Consider the following 20,635-nt stretch of genomic DNA (forward strand, 5'->3'; position numbering starts at 1 on the left):
TTCTTAGACATGGTCCACAGGGCTTTTTATATTTCCGATGATACCTTCTTGGGAGTCTCTCACGACCACAAGGATTAATCTTTCTGAACTCAGAGCTGAATTACTACAGTGTATTAGCTGTCTGGAATGATTCCAGTTAGTCTCCTTTTCCTGGTAGTAACTGATGTGAGGATCTGCTGCTGCTTCTTAGCTACCTCTCCCCGTTGCTTTAACCTCTGGTATTTTACATTCTCTTTAGGGAAGGTAATGCCAACCATCTCAGCACAAAGATCAAGTGCACTTACCACTGATGTATTGACCTCGGTGGTTGACCTGTAAACTGAACATTTATACAGTTGGAACTCTTGTGGTCTTTATCAGCCAGCAACCATAATGGGTAGCATGTGGAACATAATCTTTGGTGCTGATAAAAGGCTGCCTGCACTAAAATGGACCACTCTAGGGCTGTGGCTGGGGTGAGCTCACAGTAACTGATGCTGTTTTTTTACTTGTTTTCTTTTGTTGAATTTGGGGAATAAAATTTACCCCCTGTACTTTTGAAAGATGAGATGCTACATCAGAAATCCTATTTGTTTCATGTTGTGGTGTGTTACCGAGTCAATTCTGACTCATACCAACCCTATATGACAGACGAAAAAAACCCACTGCCGATATGACAGACTAGAACTGCCCTATTAGGTTTCCTAGGCCATAATCTTTATGGGAGCAGATCCCCAGGTCTTTATCCCACACAGAAAGATCGATTTGAACCACCGACATTTGATTATCAGCCAAGCACTTAACCACTGTGCCATCAGGGCTCCTTACTTGTTTCGTACCTGCATTTAGTGTTAAAATATACAAGGCCATTAAAAAAAAAAAAAAAAAACCAAACCAAACTTGTTGCCGTTAAGTCGATTTCGACTCATAGCGACCCTGTAAGTCAAAGTAGAACCGCCCCAAAGGGTGTCCAAAGAGTGACTGGTAGATTCCAACTGCTGACCTTTTGGTTAGCCGTCAGCCTCTTAACCACTGCGCCACCAGGGGTCTATACAAGGTCATAGAATTTAAGAAATATTGCTCAAAATCTTTCGGATTTGACTGTGGCGTTCCTTTATAACAGATCTAGGAAACACCTTCTGTCTTAGGCTGGGTTCTCTGGAGAAGCAAAACCAGTGAAGTGTATATACATATGTATATATAGAGAGAGAGAGGTTTATCTCAAGGAAATGGCTCAAGTGGTTGTGGGGGCTGACAAGTCCCAAGTCCGTGAGTCAGGCATCAGGCTGGAAGTTTCTCCTGACTCATATAGATGCAGGTGCTAACGAACCCAATATCAGGAGATCTCATGGGCTGTGGAGACTTATGAACCTGAAGATCAGTAGGCAGTACGGTAGGCCATTGGCTCAAGTCCCAGGAACCGGAGGTCGGATGACACCAAGCTGGATGCAGGATCTAGAGTGAGCATAAGCCTGCTAGCATTACCAGAGCATCCACATATATTGGATGCAGGCCGCACGACCCAGAAAACTCCCCTAGATCCCATGTTGGAGGTGCTTACATTATATCACAAAATGGAGGATAACTGTTGTTGTTAGGTGCCATCAAGTCGGTTCCTACTCATAGTGACCCTGTGTACCACAGAACAAAACACTGCCCAGTCCTGCGGCATCCTTACAATCATTGTTACGCTTGAACCCACTGTTGCAGCCACTGTGTCAGTCTGTCTTGTTGAGGGTCTTTCTCTTTTCCGGTGACCCTGTACTTTACCAAGCATGACGTCCTTCTCCAGGGACTGTTCCCTCCTGACAACATGTCCAAAGTATGTCAGACCCAGTCTCACCATCCTTGAAGATAACTACATCATTACATAACTGCCAAACCAGTGAGTGTCATGGCCCAGCCAAGTTTACACACAACCATCACACTTTCCTCCTGTCTTTCAGTTTGGCTTCTCACATATTTATCATATCTTCCCAGATTTTTGTCGTTTATCTTTGTCTGGGCTTCTGAAGTAGGAAGCAGAGTATTTGGGGAGAGCACTGGTCTCGGTATGTAAAAATGTCCCTGGAATTTTCCTTGCCTTTATCTCTTTGTGTACTCATCTATATATACTTATTTTCCTCTTTGTCATAATTCATTTTTAGCCATAGTCTAGGGAGTGCTCAAAAGCATGCTCTAAGAATGCCCGTTTTACACGTCTTGAGTTCAGTGTGAGAATTGTTGAGCATATTTGTCTTGTTGTGTGTCCTTTATACCCTTTAATAATTTGTTTGACATAAACACCATTAGGGTATTACCTGTAGAAAAGTGTGTTTCTTTTTCTTTGGGGGAGACAGAATTTCACATCAGTTTGTAGCTTTATATGCAATTACACTGAAGGTATAGGACCTGCCCTCTTCTGTTAACAATTGCTTATTTGTTACAGTAGGACTGTAATCAATTCTGGAAACCCTGGTGGCGTAGTGGTTAAGTGCTACAGCTGCTAACCAAAGGGTTGGCAGCTCAGATCCACCAGGCGCTCCACGGAAACTCTATGGGGCAGTTCTACTCTGTCCGCTGTGAGTCTGAATCGACTCGACGGCGCTGGGTTTGGTTTTTTGGGTATAATCAGTTCTAGCTAATAAAGTTGCTAATTGTTTTCGGCATTGGATTTAATTGAGGTGTTTTTCAACCCTGACTGATCTTCACAACATTCTAATGCCAAATTAGCTTTTTCCCAAGTTATCCAACAATGTTTGCTCTTCCTTATCTTTTGGTAGTAGGAAGGAGGCTAATTTTAATAAGTACCTAAGAAAAAAACATGTAGAGCGAGTAGTAAATTTGTCCTGGAAAAAGATCATAATGTATTAAAAAATCAAGTGTAAGCTTATATACTTTGGGGCTCTGGTCTTAGGTACATATATATCATTGTTACATCTTCTTGTTGAATTTGTCCTTTTATCATTAACCAGTTTTGACTTAAAGTCTATTTTGTCTGATACCAAAATTGCCAGTGTGGCTCTCTTTGGTTTACTCTTTGCATGGGGTATTGTTTTTCCATCCTTTCATTATCAACTTGTGTCTTCAGGCCTAAGATACATCTTTTGTAGACAACATATAGTTGGATCATACATGTTTATCCATTCTGCCAGTTTCTGCCCTTTGATTAGAGCGTTTAGTCAATTTACTTTCACGGGTATTACTTGGTAAGAAAGGACTTACTCTGTTTTGCTTTTTGTGTGTTATACCCTCTTTGCCCTTCATTTCCTCAAGTACTGCCAACATTTGTGTTTTCTTGATTTTCTCTTTTTTGTGTGTAGTGAATCATTTTGGTTCTCTTCTTCCCTTTCGTGTGTATTTTTTTATTGTTAAAATATTGTGTTTTCCATGAACGTTTACACAGCAAATCAGTTTCCCGTTTAACTTTTTTGAGATAGTTTCTTGGTGGTTACCATGAGGATTACATTTAACATTTTACTTTATAACAATCTAGTTTAAATTGATAGCAGCTTACCTTCAGTAACTTACAAACACTTTATTCCTATATCATTCCTCCCTCTCTGTTTATGTTGTTTTCAACTATTACATCTTTATATATTTTGTGCCCTGTTACATAAATTTATACTAATTTTTATGCATAAAGCCCAAAGGGCTTAACAACTAGAATTAATAACCACAAATACCGTAAAACTGACCCTTATACTTGCCATGAAATTAGCTTTAATGGGGTCCCCCCCCTTTCTATGTATGGCTGTCTTTTGCTTTGTATCTGAAGGACTTTCTTTAGCATTTCTCATAGGGCAGGTCTGATGGTAACGTACTCCCTCAGCATTTATCTGGGAGTGTTCTGATTTCACCTGTGTGCATGAAGGACATTTTTGCTAGATAAAGTATTTTTGGTTGATGCTTCTGTTCCTTCAGCACTTTAAATATGTCATTCCACTGCCTTCTGGTCTCCACGATTTCTAAGGAGAAATTGGCACTTAATCTTATTGAGGATCCTTTGTACATTACTGTTTCTTTCTCTCTTGCCGCTTGCAGGATTGTGTCTTTATCTTCAGTTTTTGAGAGCTCGATTATAGGGTGTTGATCTCTTTGAGTTTCTCCTACTTGGGGTTCGTTGAGCTTCTTGGATTTATAAATTCATACCGTTCGTCAGACTTGGAAAGTTCTTGGCCATGATTTTTTCAATTTTTTTTTGTGCCTTTCTCTTCTTTCAGGATTCTTATGATTCGTGTGTTAGTTTGCTTGATGGTGTCCTACGTTTCTATTGCTGTGCTCAGCAGCCTTGAACCTTCTTGTTGCTGTTCAGATTCCATAATTGCAGTGACCTTCCTCTCTAGTTTGCATATTCTTCTGCCAGCTCAAATCTGTTGTTAAGTTCTTCTACTGAGTTTTTTGTCTGTTTTTGTATCTTTTAGTACTAATATTTCTGTTTAGTTTCTTATATTGTCTGTCTCATTGTTTATATTCTTGTTTTGTTTATGCATCACTTTCCTGATTTCCTTTAATTTTTAATTGGTGCTTTCGTCTAGTTCTTTGAACTTGTGTGATATTGTTGCATTATATTCTTCCAATCTGTTCATTATCTGTATTTCCATAGAGATGATTTCTCTCCACTTATCTTATTTTTTTGACTGGGCTGTCATGTCTGGTTTCTTCCTGTACCTTGTGATTTTTTTTGTTGTTGAATCCAGGATATTAGGATAGTACAGTGTGTCAGCTTTCTCAATTTCCCCATATACTTGGTGCTTTTTTTAAAGCACTAATTTCTGGAAGAAACCCAGAGGCAGGCACAGCCTTCAGACTTTGCTTGTCACTCCATTGCCCTGACAGACCTCTTATTCAGGCCAAACAAAGGCTTCAGTCCTTTAGCAGCTCCCTGACTAATCAGAAAACACTGATCAGTGCACCTTCAGGCAGGCACAGCCTATCCTTGCTCTCTGCTCCCTTCCTGTCTCTCTGAGGGCTTTGACTGAGGCCGTGGTGAGGTCTCAATCCTTCAAGTGGTACCCGGACTGGTCAGAGCATATATCCTGAACATTCCTCCAGATCTGTCCTGTTTACCTTGGAGCTAGAGATTGGGGCCCCTCTTAGTGTATAGGAGATTATGCATTGGCTGGGTCTGCAGCTCCACTGCAACCCATCTGTCTGCTGCACCAGGACAAGGAGGTTTGGGGACAGTGGAGTGATTTTCCTGCTGTCTGAAATTTGTCTATCTTTTTTCAGTTTGCAGCTCATTGCTGCTGTCTCTTGCCTTCCTTGTCAGGTTCTTACAGGGTCGAGTACAGATTTCTAGTTTCTTTTCTTGGTGTTCTTGTGGGAGGGTTGGGATTCTAGACCTGCTCACACCACTGTTTTCCCAGCACCCTAAATGTAAGTTCCTGATTAGAAGGATTATGGAGTCCATCAGCACAGATAGTGAGAGTTGTATACATTTTCCATTTATTTTAAAAGTCAATCTATCCATTCTTGCTAACAGAAAAACCGTTTCATGTTTATGTATTTTTTAAACAGAACAACACAGTAGACCATACAATTTAGCCCCCCAGGTTTAACATTTTAGAAAGGTGTTTACTTTTTATTTTGAAGTAATTTTTGTTAGGGTATACTACAAAACTCCATTTTAGCTGTAACCGTTAATACTGGCACATTAGTAGATGAGAGATACCTGTGTGTGTTTAGTGCTTAGTACTTTGCCAGAGTCATACTGTCGTAATACCTAAATGCTATTTCCCACCTATAATTTGTGAGCTAAGATCTGTTCATCAAAGAAGGGGATGCCAGCCAAAGAAAGACTTTATGGCACAGTTGATTATTTTTATTCAACAGGAGATAAAATTGTTCATGAAATCCCTTGTAGTGTTCTGTTTCCATGATCACATATTGAGTAATGAGAGCCAGACCTGACTGTTACCCTTCCTCATTGCTCATGTTATCCATCACCAAGTCCTGCCTATTTTACTCTCTGTATTGTCTTGTGTCCTTTGTCCCACCATACCACCTTAGTTAGCCCAAGCTCCTATTATCTCTCTTTCTTTGATTCTGCAGCCCCAGATTCCCGAGCCATTTCCCAGCATATACTCGTTTCCCTTCAGTTCGTTCTTCACTCTGCAACCAGAGAAAGAATCAGAGCTGCATTTTAGGAGTACTAACTTAATGTTTAAGACCTTTCAACAGCGTCCAGTCATAAAGACCAAAACACTTTGTTGGTGTGCTGTATTTGGTGTGGTCTTCTCCCCTTATGTGCTCATCCAGCCTTCTCTTCCCACTCCCCCCCTCAAAATCTGCCTTCCCTCCACATGTGAAGAGTAAAGCTCTGCTCAGGTGTTTTACTCTGCAGGAATCTTCCCTGATCACCTTACCCAAGACTAGATCAGGTTCCTTTTTCATTTGCTCTTCCAACACTGTGTTCTTTTCTGTCTTACAATGTCTCGGAATGAGATTACACTTCTTTTTTTTTTTGGTATGATTGTTGATTCCTGCAGTAGACCGTAAGCACCCGTGAGAGCAGGGGCCATAAGTTTTTTTTTTTTTTTTAATTGTGCTTTAAGTGAAAGTTTACAGTGCAAATTAGTTTCTCATTCAAAAATTTATTCACAGATTGTTTTGCAACATTGGTTGCAATCCCCGCAATGTGTAAACACTTTCCCGTTCCACCCCAGGTTCCCTGTGTACGTTTTGTCCAGTTTTCCTGTCTTTCCTGCCTTGTCGTCTTTGCTTTTGGGCAGGTGTTGCCCATTTGGTCTTGAATACTTGACTGAACTAAGGAGCACATTCCTCATGTGTGTTATTGTTTGCTTTGGGCCTGTCTAATCTTGGCTGAAAGGTAGACTTTGGGAGTGGCTTCAGTTCTGAGTTAGCAGGGTGTCTGGAGACCATAGTTTTGGGGTTTCTCCACTCTATCAGACCAGTAAGTCTGGTCTTTTCTGTGAATTTGAATTTTGTTCTACGTTTTTCTCCTTCGCTGTCCGGGACCCTGTATTGTGATCCCTGTCAGAGTGGTCAGTGGTGGTAGCTGGGCACCATCTAGTTCTTCTGGGCTTAGGCTGGTGGAGGCTGTGGTTCATGTTGTCCATTAATCCTCTAGACTAATATTATCCTTATGTCTTTGGTTTTCTTCATTTTGTTTTGCTGCAGACAGGACATCTAGATATATCTTAGATGGCTACTCGCAAGCTTTTAAGTTCCCAGATGCTACTCACCAAAACAGAATGTAGAACATTTTCTTTATAAACCGTATTCTGCCAGTTGACCTAGATGTACCCTGAGACTATGGTCCCAAGCCCTTAGCCCCAGTGACTTGGTCCGTCAAGGTGTTTGGATGTATCTAGGAAGCTTCTGTGACTTTGTCTTGGAGATACTGTAAGTTTTTGCTCACCGTTGTGTCCTAAGCATATAGCAGATTGCTTTGTAAAGTAATAGTTGCTTAATAAAAATTTACTGTGTGAATGAAGTAAAATTACTGGAACTTCAGCCATTTAATTTATGATTTTTCTGTGTTAATGGATGAAAGGTAGATTTGCTTGAATTAGAGTAAACCGAAATCAGGTATAATAAAAAATTAAAACATCCCAGATTTCCCATTGACCTTTCACTTCCATCATTTTTTATTCTGGCCCAGCTCCTAGGAAAAGGATTTGCTTCTGAAGATAAAAATAATAAAATAATGAAGATTTTAAAAAGATAAATTCTACTGTCAAAAACTACTGTATGAGCGTACTGTTGTACCGGATTTTTTGGAGTAAACCAGGAATTTTTTCCCCTTTCACAGGCTCTTGCAGCCAATGCTGGAACAGGGTTTGCTGTTGCTGAGCCTCAGATTGCCGTGTTCTGTGGGAAGTTAAACATGCACGTCAACATTCAGACTGGGAAGTGGGAACCTGACCCAGTGGGCTCAGAGAGCTGCTTTGAGACAAAAGAAGAAGTTCTTCAGTACTGTCAGGAGGTAAGAGTGTTGCCTGGAAGTTGGACCACTTTTTTTCTGGGCTGGGGTTGAACCTGTTTTCCTCAGGTGGATAGCCTGTCATTTTCTTTTGACCTAAGGCCAAGTTGCTAATGACCAGAGTGCCAGGCCTTTTGTTTTTAAACATACCGTATAATTGAGACTTCTGGAATCTCAACTGGGAGCTCTCAGTTCTTTCAGGAAGCTTGGCCAGTACAGCCTAGTTATCTTGCCTACCTACCCTTCATGGGAAGATGTGAGTCAACGCATGCGATATGCATAGTTGGTTTTCTCCTTGCTGATAGAAAGCTACCAGTTTTATAAATGATGATCTCAGATATGATTCAACTTACCGTTGAGTCAAAACTTAAGCTAGGAGAGGATATGATATATTTAACTTCTTACCAGTACTGGCATATGGGGGATGAAGTATTATTATATAGTTTCGTAAACAGACATTTTCTTAGGCTTGTCTCTTAAATGTTTTAGTTCACAGACTCACAGGAATTTACACTCTCCTACAAGTGAACTGGATATCTAAAGGATTTTTTTTTTTTTTTTAGTTGAAAGCTTGCTGGCTTTGTGTGTCTTAAATGGAGATTCCTTCTTTTACAAGAATGCATCAAAAATGTAGACATGTACTTATCAAAAGAAAACTAATAGTTACAGTATCTTTTTCCTTGGCCACTTGAATTGGAACTAGGAGTATTGGGGTGGAACTTTAGGGTTCATATAGGAGAAGGGTGGAGGCCAAGGAAACTTAGATACTCGTCTTTACCTGTGAGTAAATGCGCATCTGCAAATTCAGTTTATTGTGTGTATGTGTGTGGTGTGTGTGTTCTTTTTTTAACAGATGTATCCAGAGCTACAGATCACAAATGTTATGGAAGCAAACCAGCCAGTCAGTATTGAAAATTGGTGCCGGAGGGACAAAAAGCAGTGCAGGAGCCACATTGTTACACCTTTCAAGTGTCTGGGTGAGTGCTCCTTTGGAAGTGTTGGCTGCTTTTCTGGAAGTGGGTTCCCTCGTTTTGAAAAATGATTTTATTGTGGTAAAAAATATGTAACACAACAGTAGCCATTTTTTGTGGGGTACAATTTAATGACATTAATTGCGTTCAGCATGTTATGCATTCAGTCATCACAATTTATTTCCAGCAGTTTCCATCCACTCACACAGAACTCAGAACCCCTTAACCAGTAACTTCCTACTCCTCCCTGCCCCCAGCCCTGGTAACTAATGAACCTTGTCTTTTTACATTGGCCTGTTCTATATATGTCACTTAAGTGAGATCGTACAATATTCATCCTTTTGTGTCCAGCTTCTTTCACTCTGAATGTTTTCAAAGTTCATGCATGTCATAGCATGTATGAGAACTTCATTTTTCTTTACGGCTGAGTAACACTCCATTGTATTTTGTTTATCCGTCCGTCTGTCGATTGAAACTTGGGCTGTTTCCACCTTTTGGCTATTGTGAATAAATGCTGCAGTGGACACAGGTGTACAAATATCCGTTTGAGTCTCTGTTTTGGGTCCCCCGTTTTTAAATTTAATATTCTCTTGGCTCAGAGTGAAATATTTATATCTGTTGAGAGCTATGTGAGTTTATTGGGAAATTCTCTTTTGAATATTTACTTTTTCCTAGTGTTTACAGTTAACTGCTTTTAGGTGATTATTAACTCTGCCTCTCTGATCTTTGTCTTTTGAGGATAAGCCTTTTTCACCACATTGAATAAGAGTGCTAGCCTCAGAGCACTCCAGCGTTGCCCTCATATCAGTGGTTGGAAATGAGTGCTTTACACTGGTAGTAATGAGAGGCTCTGAAGCAGCCCCAGGGATAGAAACTTCCTTTTCCTTTACTTCACCCCACACACATTCGTTAGGTACCAAATGCTATATTATTAGGCAGACCAGAATTCTGATCCCTTTCGGGAGAAGGAAAAGTGACTCATCGCTGCCTGTGTCGTTGAGAGGTGTCATATCCTTTGGTACCTGCTGTTCTTCGGGAAGGGTGTGGGCCTGGTGAGGGTGTTTATGAGTCTGTGTAGCTGGTATTAACATTCGGAGCCAATTTGATTAAAGATGTACCTTTTTTTTTTAATATAATTTTTATTGTGCTTTAAGTGAAAGTTTACAAATCAAGTCAGTCTCTCACACAAAAACCCATATACACCTTGCTACACACTCCCAATTACTCTCCCCCTAATGAGACAGCCCATTCTCTCCCTCCACTCTCTTTTCGTGTCCATTTTGCCAGCTTCTAACCCCCTCCACCCTCTCATCTCCCCTTCAGGCAGGAGTTGCCAACATAGTCTCAAGTGTCCACCTGATCCAAGAAGTTCACTCCTCACCAGCATCCCTCTCCAACCCATTGTCCAGTCCAACCCATGTCTGAAGAGTTGGCTTCGGAAATGGTTCCTGTCCTGGGCCAACAGAAGGTCTGGGGTCCATGACCACCAGCGTCCTTCTAGTCTCAGTCAGACCATTAAGTCTGGTCTTACGAGAATTTGGAGTCTGCACCCCACTGCTCTCCTGCTCCCTCAGGGGTTATCTGTTGTGCTCCCTGTCAGGGCAGTCATCGGTTGTAGCCGGATACCATCTAGTTCTTCTGGTCTCAGAATGATGTAGTTTCTGGTTCATGTGGCCTTTTCTGTCTCTTGGGCTCTTAATTGCCTGTGTCCTTGGTGTTCTTCATTCTCCTTTGATCCAGGTGGGTTGAGACCAATTGATACATCTTAGATAGCTGCTTGCTAGCATTTCAGGCCCCAGATGCCACTCTTCAAAGTGGGATGCAGGATGTTTTCTTAATAGATTTTATTACGCCAATTGACTTAGATGTCCCCTGAAAGCATAGTCCCCAGATCCCTGCCCCTGCTACGCTGGCCTTCAGAGCATTCAGTTTATTCAGGAAACTTCTTTGCTTTTGGTTTAGTCCAATTGTGCTGACCTGCCCTGTATTGTGGGCTGTCTTTCCCTTCACCTAAAGTAGTTCTTATCTACTGTCTAATTAGTGAATTCCCCTCTCCCACCCTCCCTCCCTCCCCCCTCTTGTAACCATGAAAGAATGTTTTCTTCTCAGTTTAAACTGTTTCTCAAGTTCTTATAATAGTGGTCTTATACAATATTTGTCCTTTTGCAACTGACTAATTTCACTCAGCGTAATGCCTTCCAGCTTCCTCCATGTTATGATTATTGATGCGTAGTATTCCATTGTGTGAATATACCATAATTTATCCATTCATCCGTTGATGGGCACCTTGGTGGCTTTCATCTTTTTGCTGTTGTAAACAGTGCTGCAGTAAACATGGGTGTGCATGTATCTGTTCATGTAAAGGCTCTTATTTCTCTAGGATACATTCCAAGGAGTGGGATTGCTGGATCGTATGGTAGTTCTATTTCTAGGTTTTTAAGGAAGCGCCAAATCGATTTCCAAAGTGGTTGTACCATTTTACATTCTTACCAGCAGTATGTAAGTGTTCCAATCTCTCCACAGCCTCTCCCACATTTATTATTTTGTATTTTTTGGAATAATGCCAGCCTTGTTGGAGTGAGATGAAATCTCATTGTAGCTTTGATCTGCATTTCTCTAGTGGCTAATGATCGTGAACATTTCCTCATATATCTGTTAGCTATCTGGATGTCTTCTTTAGTGAAGTGTCTATTCATATCTTTTGCCCATTTATTTTTGGGTTATTTGTCTTTTTGCAGTTGACTTTTTGCAGTATCGTGTAGATTTTAGAGATCAGGCACTGGTCAGAAATGTCATAGCTAAAAACTTTTTCCCAGTCTGTAGGTAATCTTTTTACTCTTTTGGTGAAGTCTTTGGATGAGCATAGGTGTTTGATTTTTAGGAGCTCCTAGTTATCTAGTTTCTCTTGTATATTCTTTGTAATGTTTTGTATACTGTTCATGCCACGTATTAGGGCTACTAAACTTGTCCCTATTTTTTCTGCCATGATCTTTATCGTTTTAGATTTTATGTTTAGGTCTTTGATCCATTTTAAGTTAGTTTTTGTGCATGGAGTGAGATATGGGTCTTGTTTCATTTTTTTGCACATGGATATCCAGTTATGACAGCACCATTTGTTAAAAAGACTGTCGTTTCCCCATTTAACTGTTTGGGGTCTTTGTCATATATCAACTGCTCATATGTGGATGGATTTCTGTCTGGATTCTCAATTCTGTTCCATTGGTCCATGTATCTGTTGTTGTACCAGTACCAAGCTGTTCTGACTACAGTGGCAGTATAATAGGTTCTAAAATCAGGTAAAGAAAGGCCTCCCACTCTGTTCTTCTTTTTTAGTAATGCCTTATTTATCCGTGGCCTAATTCCCTTCCACATGAAGTTGGTGATTTGTTTCTCCATCTCATTAAAGAATCTCATTGGGATTTGGATCGGAATTGCATTAAATGTATAGATCGCTTTTGGTAGAATAGACATTTTTATAATGTTAAGTCTTCCTATCCACGAGCAAGGTATGTTCTTCCACTTATGTAAGTCTCTTTTGGTTTCTTGCAGAAGTGTACTGTGTAAGTCTTTTACATCTCTGGTAAGATTTATTCCTAAGTATTTTATCTTCTTGGGGGCTACTATAAATAGCATTGATTTGGTGATTTCCTCTTTGATGTTCTTTCTGTTGGTGTAGAGGAATCCAACTGATTTTTGTACGTTTATCTTGTATCCCGATACTCTGCTGAACTCTTCTATTAGTTTCAGTAGTTTTCTGGAGGATTTCTTAGGGTTTTCTGTGTATAAGATCATGTCATCTGCAAATAGAGATACTTTTACTTCTTCCTTGCCAATTTGGATGCCCTTTATTTCTTTATCTAGTCTAATTGCTCTGGCTAGGACTTCCAGCACAATGTTGAGTAAGAGTGGTGATAAAGGGCATCCTTGTCTGGTTCCCCATCTCAGTGGGAATGCTTTCAGGCTCTCTCCATTTAGGGTGATGTTGGCTGTTGGCTTTGTATAAATGCCCTTTATTATGTTGAGAAATTTTCCTTCTATTCCTATTTTGCTGAGGGTTTTTATTGTGAATGAGTGTTGAACTTTGTCAAATACCTTTTCTGCATCAATTGATAAAATCATGTGATTCTTGTCTTTTGTTTTATTTATGTGGTGGATTACATTAATTGTTTTTCTAATGTTGAACCATGCCTGCATACCTGGTGTGAATCCCACTTGGTCATGGCGAATTATGTTTTTGATACGTTGTTGAATTCTATTGGCTAGAATTTTGTGTTGAGGATTTTTGCATCTATGTTCCTGAGGGATATAGGTCTATAATTTTCTTTTGTTGTGGTGTCTTTACCTGGTTTTGGTATCAGGGATATGCTGGCTTCATAGAATGAGTTTGGGAGTACTCCGTCCTTTTCTGTGCTCTGGAATACCTTTAGTGGTAGTGATGTTAACTCTTCTCTGAAAGTTTGGTAGAAGTCTGCAGTGAAGCTGTCTGGGTTAGGGCTTTTTTTTTTTGCTGGGAGTTTTTTGATTGCCTTTTCAATCTCTTCTTTTGCTATGGGTCTATTTAGTTGTTCTACCTCTTTTTTAGTTTAGGTAGGTAGTGTGTTTCTAGGAATTCATCCATTTCTTCTAGGTTTTCCCCAAATTTGTTTGTGTGTAGTTTTTTATAGTAATCTGATATGATTCTTTTAATTTTAGTTGGGTCTGTTGTAATATTGCCCCTCTTGTTTCTTATCCGGGGTATTTGCTTCCTCTCCTGTTTTTCTTTTGTCAGTTTGGCCAGTGGCTTATCAATTTTGTTGATTTTTTTTCAAAAAACCAGCTTTTGGTCTTGTTAATTCTTTCAATTATTTTTCTATTTTCTATTACATTTAGTTCAGCTCTAATTTTTATTATTTGTTTTCTTCTGGTGTCTGTGGGTTTCTTTTGTTGCTCTCTTTCTATTTGTTCAAGTTGTAAGGATAATTCTTTGATTTTGGCCCTTCTTTTTGGATATGTGCATTTATTGATATAAATTGGCCTCTGAGCACCGCTTTTGGTGTGTTGAAAGGTTCTGACAGGAAGTGTTTTCACTCTCATTGGATTCTCTGAATTTCTTTATTCCATCGTTAATGTCTTCTCTAATCCAGTCTTTTTTGAGCAGGATATTGTTCAGTTTCCAAGTGTTTGATTTCTTTTCCCGTTATTGATTTCCACTTTTATGGCCTTATGGTCAGAGAAGATGCTTTGTAATATTTCAGTGTTTTGGATTCTGCTAAGGCTTGCTTTATGACCTAATATGTGGTCTATTCTAGAGAATGTTCCATGTGCACTAGACAAGAAAGAATCGTTGGTTGCTGTTGGGTGGAGTGTTCTGTATATGTCTACGAGGTCAAGTTGGTTGATTGTGGCATTTAGATCGTCCGTGTCTTTATTGAGCTTCTTTCTGGATGTCGTGTCCTTCACCGAAAGTGGTGTGTTGAAGTCTCCTCATATTATTGTGGAGCTTTCTATCTCACTTTTCAATGCCGATGGAGTTTATGTATCTTGTATCCCTGTCATTAAGATGTGTCCTTTTATTACTCAGAAACAGAGCTGTTGCTTTGAATGCATAGGTAATGTATATATTCATCCTAACTGCGTATCACCTGACACTTTCCAATTATAGTCACATACCTGTAGCTTGCTGGGGTGTCAGGGTAGCACAAACAGTTAGTGGACTTGGCTGCTGACCAAAAAGCTGGCAGTTCAAGCCCATCTAGAGGTGCCTCAGAAGAAAGTCCTGGCAATCTACTTCCCCAAAAATCAGCCATTGAAAACTCTAAGGAGTATAGTCCTACTCTGATACACATGGGGTCACCATGAGTCATAATAGACTAGACAGGAACTGGTTTGGTTTTTCTTTTAGCTTATCTGTAACCTGAGTGACTGAGGTACAGATTTGATTGGTCATAGAAGCCTAAAAGGGCAAAACAGTCAATTTTAGATTATCCATTATAGGGTTAACATAAATATAGCATTAGCATAGATATCCTGAGTAGTTCTAGCTGTGTTTATTTTTAGCCAATAATTTAACTTATTCCCCTACCTCCTTTCATGAAAACACTTCTTAGAACTGCAAACAGCAGCAAAATTGAATACATTGCTTTTCTTATTGTCACATGAAACAAGGATCTATGGCCACGTAACAGGAAAGAGCAGGACCTCAACAGCAGAAAATACTTAAAATATGTGGCAATTAGCCTTGTCGTAGAATTATTCAGTGGGGGAGGGGGAAACTATGTGTAACACAGTTTACTTGAAAATTGAGCATCTTGCGGTAGTGTGAAAGTTGTTAAAAATGTTATGTGATGTGGTTTAAGGGTGCTCCTCCATTCCACTGGGCTCTGAGGGATCTATGGGTCCGTTGGTTCTCTCAAATTCGCAACTGTAAGTAGAGCTACAGCTTGTTCTTAAGTATTTGTAGACAGTAGATAGTACTTGACATCAGTTCCTCTTCTGTATAGGTTTCTCCTTTTGCATCATTCTTACTAAAAGACTTTCCTTCTCCTCTTGTGTGTTCTGTATCACTTGATGGCTCCATCCTCACTTCCCCCAGCCCATATCTAAGCTTGAGACCTGGGAGACATTTTTGATTCCACTGTTTATCTTGCCACATTCAGTCCGCTTTCAGACCATCTTGATTTTTTTCCACACTTCCCCATCTGTGCACTGAGGCACCCCAGGGCCTTGCAGCAAACTCATAGGGGGATCACGTATGGGATATTTGTGGCTTTCAAGGGAAATATAGTGACATCTGTCAGACATCCCCAAACTGCTTGCCGGAGGTAGTTCAGTGTCAGTGTTAGATCACTCTGTTCTTTTTGATGACCTTATGTCATTGCAATGCTGGGTTTTCAGTAGTTCTTGTAGTCACACGCAAATATCACACGAATATCACTGTAGAAGAGGAAATGTGGATGATGGTATTCAGTCTCATTGCAAGGACGGAGAAGTTGTGTCCCATCTTTCAAGAGACGCTAGGTGTTAGGACACAAATACTTAATGAGTTATTTGGAACTACCTGCTTAACATTTAGTATTTCTACTTTTTGGCCATGAGTGTGACATGAAAAAGCTACTGAGACACTCAGGGTGCTGAAAACCAAGGAGGTTTGGGGACCTCTGGCTACCATGCTTCCTCTCCACCTGATCCCCACTGCTCTAGTTGAGCCTTCCGTCATTCCCTGCCTGGACCACGACAGCAGCCTCCATGCGTGCTTCTCTCAGCTCCTTTGTCCAAGATTCTGCCCTCGATGATCTAAAATGAAGATCTAATTATGTCTCTCCTGTGCATAAACCCTGTAGTAGCTCTTCTTTGCCTAAAAGATAATGTTTAAGCTCCTTCCCATGGCTTAGCAACTCTCCATAATCTTGACCCTTGTCTAACTCTGCCCTCCTGTCTGCCACTCCCTGCTCTGTGCTTTACGCTTCGTCGGTGTTGAACATCTCGTGGTTCCAACCACATCATACCTTTTGGCTCTTGTTGTTTGGGATGCTTCTTTGTTCCTTACCATTCTAGCTCCCTTACCTCCTCCCCCGTACATACACATACTCATACTTACTGTTTCTCTCTCTGTCTCTGTCTCTCTACTGAGTTTTTTCCTGAATCATTTGGTAATACTTTGCAGATATAGTACCTTTATCTCTTAATATTTCTGTGTACATTTTCTAAAAACAAGGACATTTTCATATGTAACCATAGTACAGCCATCAAAATCAGGAAAATAACAAACCGATTGGATATCTGAGCTGCAAACTCTCTTCTGGTTTAGCCTGTTATTCCAACAATGGGCAGAATCCAACCAGGATCACATATTGCATTTAATTAACTCTTTAGTCTTTAATTGTCTTTCATGATCACTGTAAATTTCTTATGATCCTATGACTTACACATTTTTGAGGTAATATCACAGAAATAGTTCTTTGTTTCCCATTGCATCGTATTAGGAGTTGTGTGATGTCATTTTTTTCCATTACTGGTGATAAGTTTCATTACCTGTCTAAGATGGTATCTGCATCCATTTATTTATATCATATGGATTCACTGTCCAGTTGTGGCCAGTGGGAGCCCCTTTGTGCTTCATGTCCTCTTGACATGTTCTTGTCATTCTGTGAGAACTTCCTTACTTTCTGATGCAAAAAGATGCTCTAGGCTCATTCTGTATTTTTTCTACCCCATCCTATTTCTCCAAGAAGCCCTGGTTTTAATGGAGAATGGTAGTTAGAAACTAAGATCTGGTATTGAGTGTGCTTAGTGCTACTAGGCTGTAATTGTTTCTAGGACCATTCAGCACACAAGCTAAGAATATACTTATACACACATGTATATATCTGTATCCATATTTTTATATCTATGTATGTAATATCTGTGTATATATATATATATATACACACACCTCCAGTTCTAGTCCCAACACCACAGGGTTATTCTAGCCTTTCCCCTTTCTATATTAGTAACTTTCTTCTCTGGTAGTGAGAAACCCAAGTCCCATTATCCTTAGTATACTAACTTACTTTCTCAATAGAATTGCATGCACTTTTTAAAAATAGTTTCCTTAAGATATAATTCATGTACCATACAATTTATTCATTTAAAGACTACAGTTCAATAGATTTTAGTATATTCACAGAATTATGCAATGGTACGTGATTCTTTTAACATATAAAGTATACTAAAAACTGATACAGTAAAAAGTGAGAATCTTGTATATTTTACTTACCAGAGGTGACCATGACCATGATAAGTGTTTTCATACATGTGAAGATGAATACCATGCTTTGGAGTAAGGAGAGGTTAGTCTGTGATTGGCTTCAGGTCTTTGTGATGTCTACCCAACCCAAAGCATTGACAGGCTGGAGGAAGGGTGAGGGGTTGAGGAACTGGGGAGAAACAGGATAGGAATATGTTAGTATCAGTGTAATTCTCTTTTAAATGGATATTTAGCATATCGCCTCAAAATTAACTTTGTATCTTATGTTACAGTAATTGTCTCCTGTTAATCTGTAAAGAAATAAGTGAATAAATAGGATGATCAGTGTAGAACACAGTTGGTGTGATGTGAAAAAGCCAAACTGCTACCACTTTGGGGAAAGGGGTGCCTTACGTCTGATGTTTTAAGACTGGTCCTGTACTAAAAAGAGTGTTTTGTAAGCCCATGACTGCGTTTGGTTTTTTTGGGTGGGAATTTGGACAGAGTGTTACTGTGATTTAGAGATTACCAAAAAGATGTTCAAATTTAATTTCTACTTTAAAATCATAACTAGCCTCAGAAGCTTTGAGGTGCAGTCTTCGGCAACTGCGCAATGGCATCGTACAGCTCACTGGTCATTGCAGGTGTCCATTTGCAAGTACACCTTCTCAACTTATCCACTGTCTCATTATCCGACATTTCACATTTCCAACAATACTAAGAGTCTCCTGACTGTTTTTTGCATTAACAGCATACACTCTGGCAGTAACGAATGCCAAGATGTGAGTTGAGAGTAAAGGTGGCTTTGATGCTGAAGGTTGTGAGTCAGCTTGGCTGGGCCGTGATTCTCTGTGGTTTGGCAGTTACATAATAATGTAACTTGGCCATTATGTAATGATGTGGTCATCCTCCATTTCGTGATCTGATATGGTCATCTTCCATTTTCACATAACACTGATTTTATGTAACAACCTGGTCTTTGGAGAGCCTAACCATCTCAGTAAGTGAGGAGAAGGGTGTATTAGCTTTTGAATTCATTCTGGTACATAAATCGTCACCTGATTTCCATTGTGGACCCTGTGCAAGTTAAATGTTTATGCTGATGAGACTTAGTCTGTGTCTTTGATTATTCTCAGAGCCCTCTTTACCTCAGAGACATGCACTAGGGATGACCAGACCATTAGATCTCACCAAAGCTGCTTGTATTTGGTGGTCAGGTTGGTTCTCTTGGTTTGCTCTTATTACACGGGCTATTTTCTTCCACCGGTTACAGCTTCCAGGAGCACCATAAGTTGGCATGGTTTTCCTGTTTGCAGCTGAAGAGTACTTTTGCAGTAGGTTTATTTATGCAAGTGGAATTTCAACAGCCCTGCAAAAGCTCTAAAACCTGGATGCCTGCTGTGGCACTCCTGGAGGGAGGTGGTTTGAAAAAAGTAAAAAGAACCATGGGGAATGGGTACAGGTTGAAGATAAGTCATAAACGCAGCTAAAATGAAATCCTGCAGGTTAAGGTTTGCTAAATTGCCATATTCATTGATCAGCTTGTTAAATTGAATAGCAAAACTGTATAGCTTTATATTTATCCAGTGACTGGGGAAATTGTGGTCATTACTTATTGTACTTCAATTGGATTAAATTGAGAATTGTTACAAACTTGGATATAAACTTGTAAAGTGAGACCAAACCACTTTCAATATTCTTCTCTAAAACAGAGTGATATTGATCTGCCTGGGTGACTTTTTTTCCCTAGAAGCTTCAGATAAATAATTGTAGCAAAGGCAGAAAGTAACAGTGAGGTGATAGAACTAATGCTGGGATTGAAATGTATTCTTCTTTTAGTTTACTTTTTTAAAAAAGAATTTATTTTTTGATAAAAAATTGGGGAAAAGCAAAACAAAATCATTTCCAGTTTGTGCGGTTAACCTTGGTTAACATTTTAATGCATGGACTAGATTGTTGGTTTTTTTTTGGAAATGTGAGTGTTTTTAAATTTTTCTCCACCCTAAATGGAGTCATATTACAAATGTCCTCCCCACCTTTTTTTAAAGATGATATACAGCAGCCCCCCCTTATCCACGGTTTCACTTTCCCCAGTTTCAGTTACCTGCGGTCACTGAAAATATTAAATGGAAAATTCCAGAAATAAACTATTCATAACTTCTAAATTGAGCGCCATTCTGAGTAGTGTGATTTGAAATCTCACGCTATCCCACCCAGGACACGAATCATCCCTTTGTCGAGTGTATCCATGCTGTATACACTATCCACCCCTTGGTCAGTCAGTAGCTGTCTCGATCATCAGATGACTGTCGTGGTATAGCAGTGCTGGTGTTTTACTTAATAATGAATGGCCCCCAAACACAAGAGTGGTGATGCTGACAGTTTAGATATGCCAAAGTTACTGTTAATCTCTTACTGTGCCTGATTTATAAATTAAACTTTATCATAGATATCTATGTGTATGAAAAAACATAGTATATGTAGGGTTCAGTACTGTCTGCAGTTTCAGGCATCCACTGGGGGTCTTGAAATGTATTCTCTGTGGATAAGGGGGGATTCATCGAGCATCTGTGGTTAAGCACTCGGCTGCTAACCGGAAGATCAGCAGTTTGAACCTATCAGCCACCTCGGGGAAGAAAGATGTGGCAACCTGCTTCTGTAAAAATTACAGCTTTGGAAGCTCTGTGGGGCAGTTCTGCGCTGCCCTATATGGTCGTTATAAGTCAAAATCAACTTGAAGGCAGTGTGTTTGGTTTTGGTTTTTATGTGCTATTCTTAAAAGACTAATTTGGCCTTAAAAGAGTTAGCCAGGCTAAAGGAGGGAGGGGTTGGCTTATTTGGTGATTTTAAAATTACCAAACCATCATGAAAATTTTTACATGTTAAATATAGCCATAATTATGACCCCATGGTATTCCATTGTATATATGTGCTGTTATTAAACCAATTCCCTATTAATGGACATTTAGATGGGTTCTTGATTTTTTATATAAGTAACATTGTAGTGAGTATCTGTGATTGTTCACTTGCTTCCTTAGGATGTATGTGTAGAAT

General features: G+C 39.7%; 1 protein-coding gene across 4 annotated transcripts in view; it reads left to right on the forward strand.

Annotated features, from left to right (window-relative positions):
• Positions 1-20,635, forward strand: part of APLP2 (amyloid beta precursor like protein 2) — an 87,262-nt gene that overhangs the window by 41,003 nt on the left and 25,624 nt on the right. For all 4 annotated transcript variants that reach the window (XM_049856483.1, XM_049856484.1, XM_049856481.1 and 1 more), the window contains exons 2-3: positions 7,736-7,909; positions 8,760-8,883. In XM_049856483.1, coding sequence (XP_049712440.1) covers positions 7,736-7,909; positions 8,760-8,883 — 298 coding nt within the window. The remainder of the gene's footprint in view (positions 1-7,735; positions 7,910-8,759; positions 8,884-20,635) is intronic.

The sequence above is a fragment of the Elephas maximus genome, chromosome 17 (assembly GCF_024166365.1).
Source record: "Elephas maximus indicus isolate mEleMax1 chromosome 17, mEleMax1 primary haplotype, whole genome shotgun sequence".
In the NCBI taxonomy this organism is placed as follows: Eukaryota; Metazoa; Chordata; class Mammalia; order Proboscidea; family Elephantidae; genus Elephas; species Elephas maximus.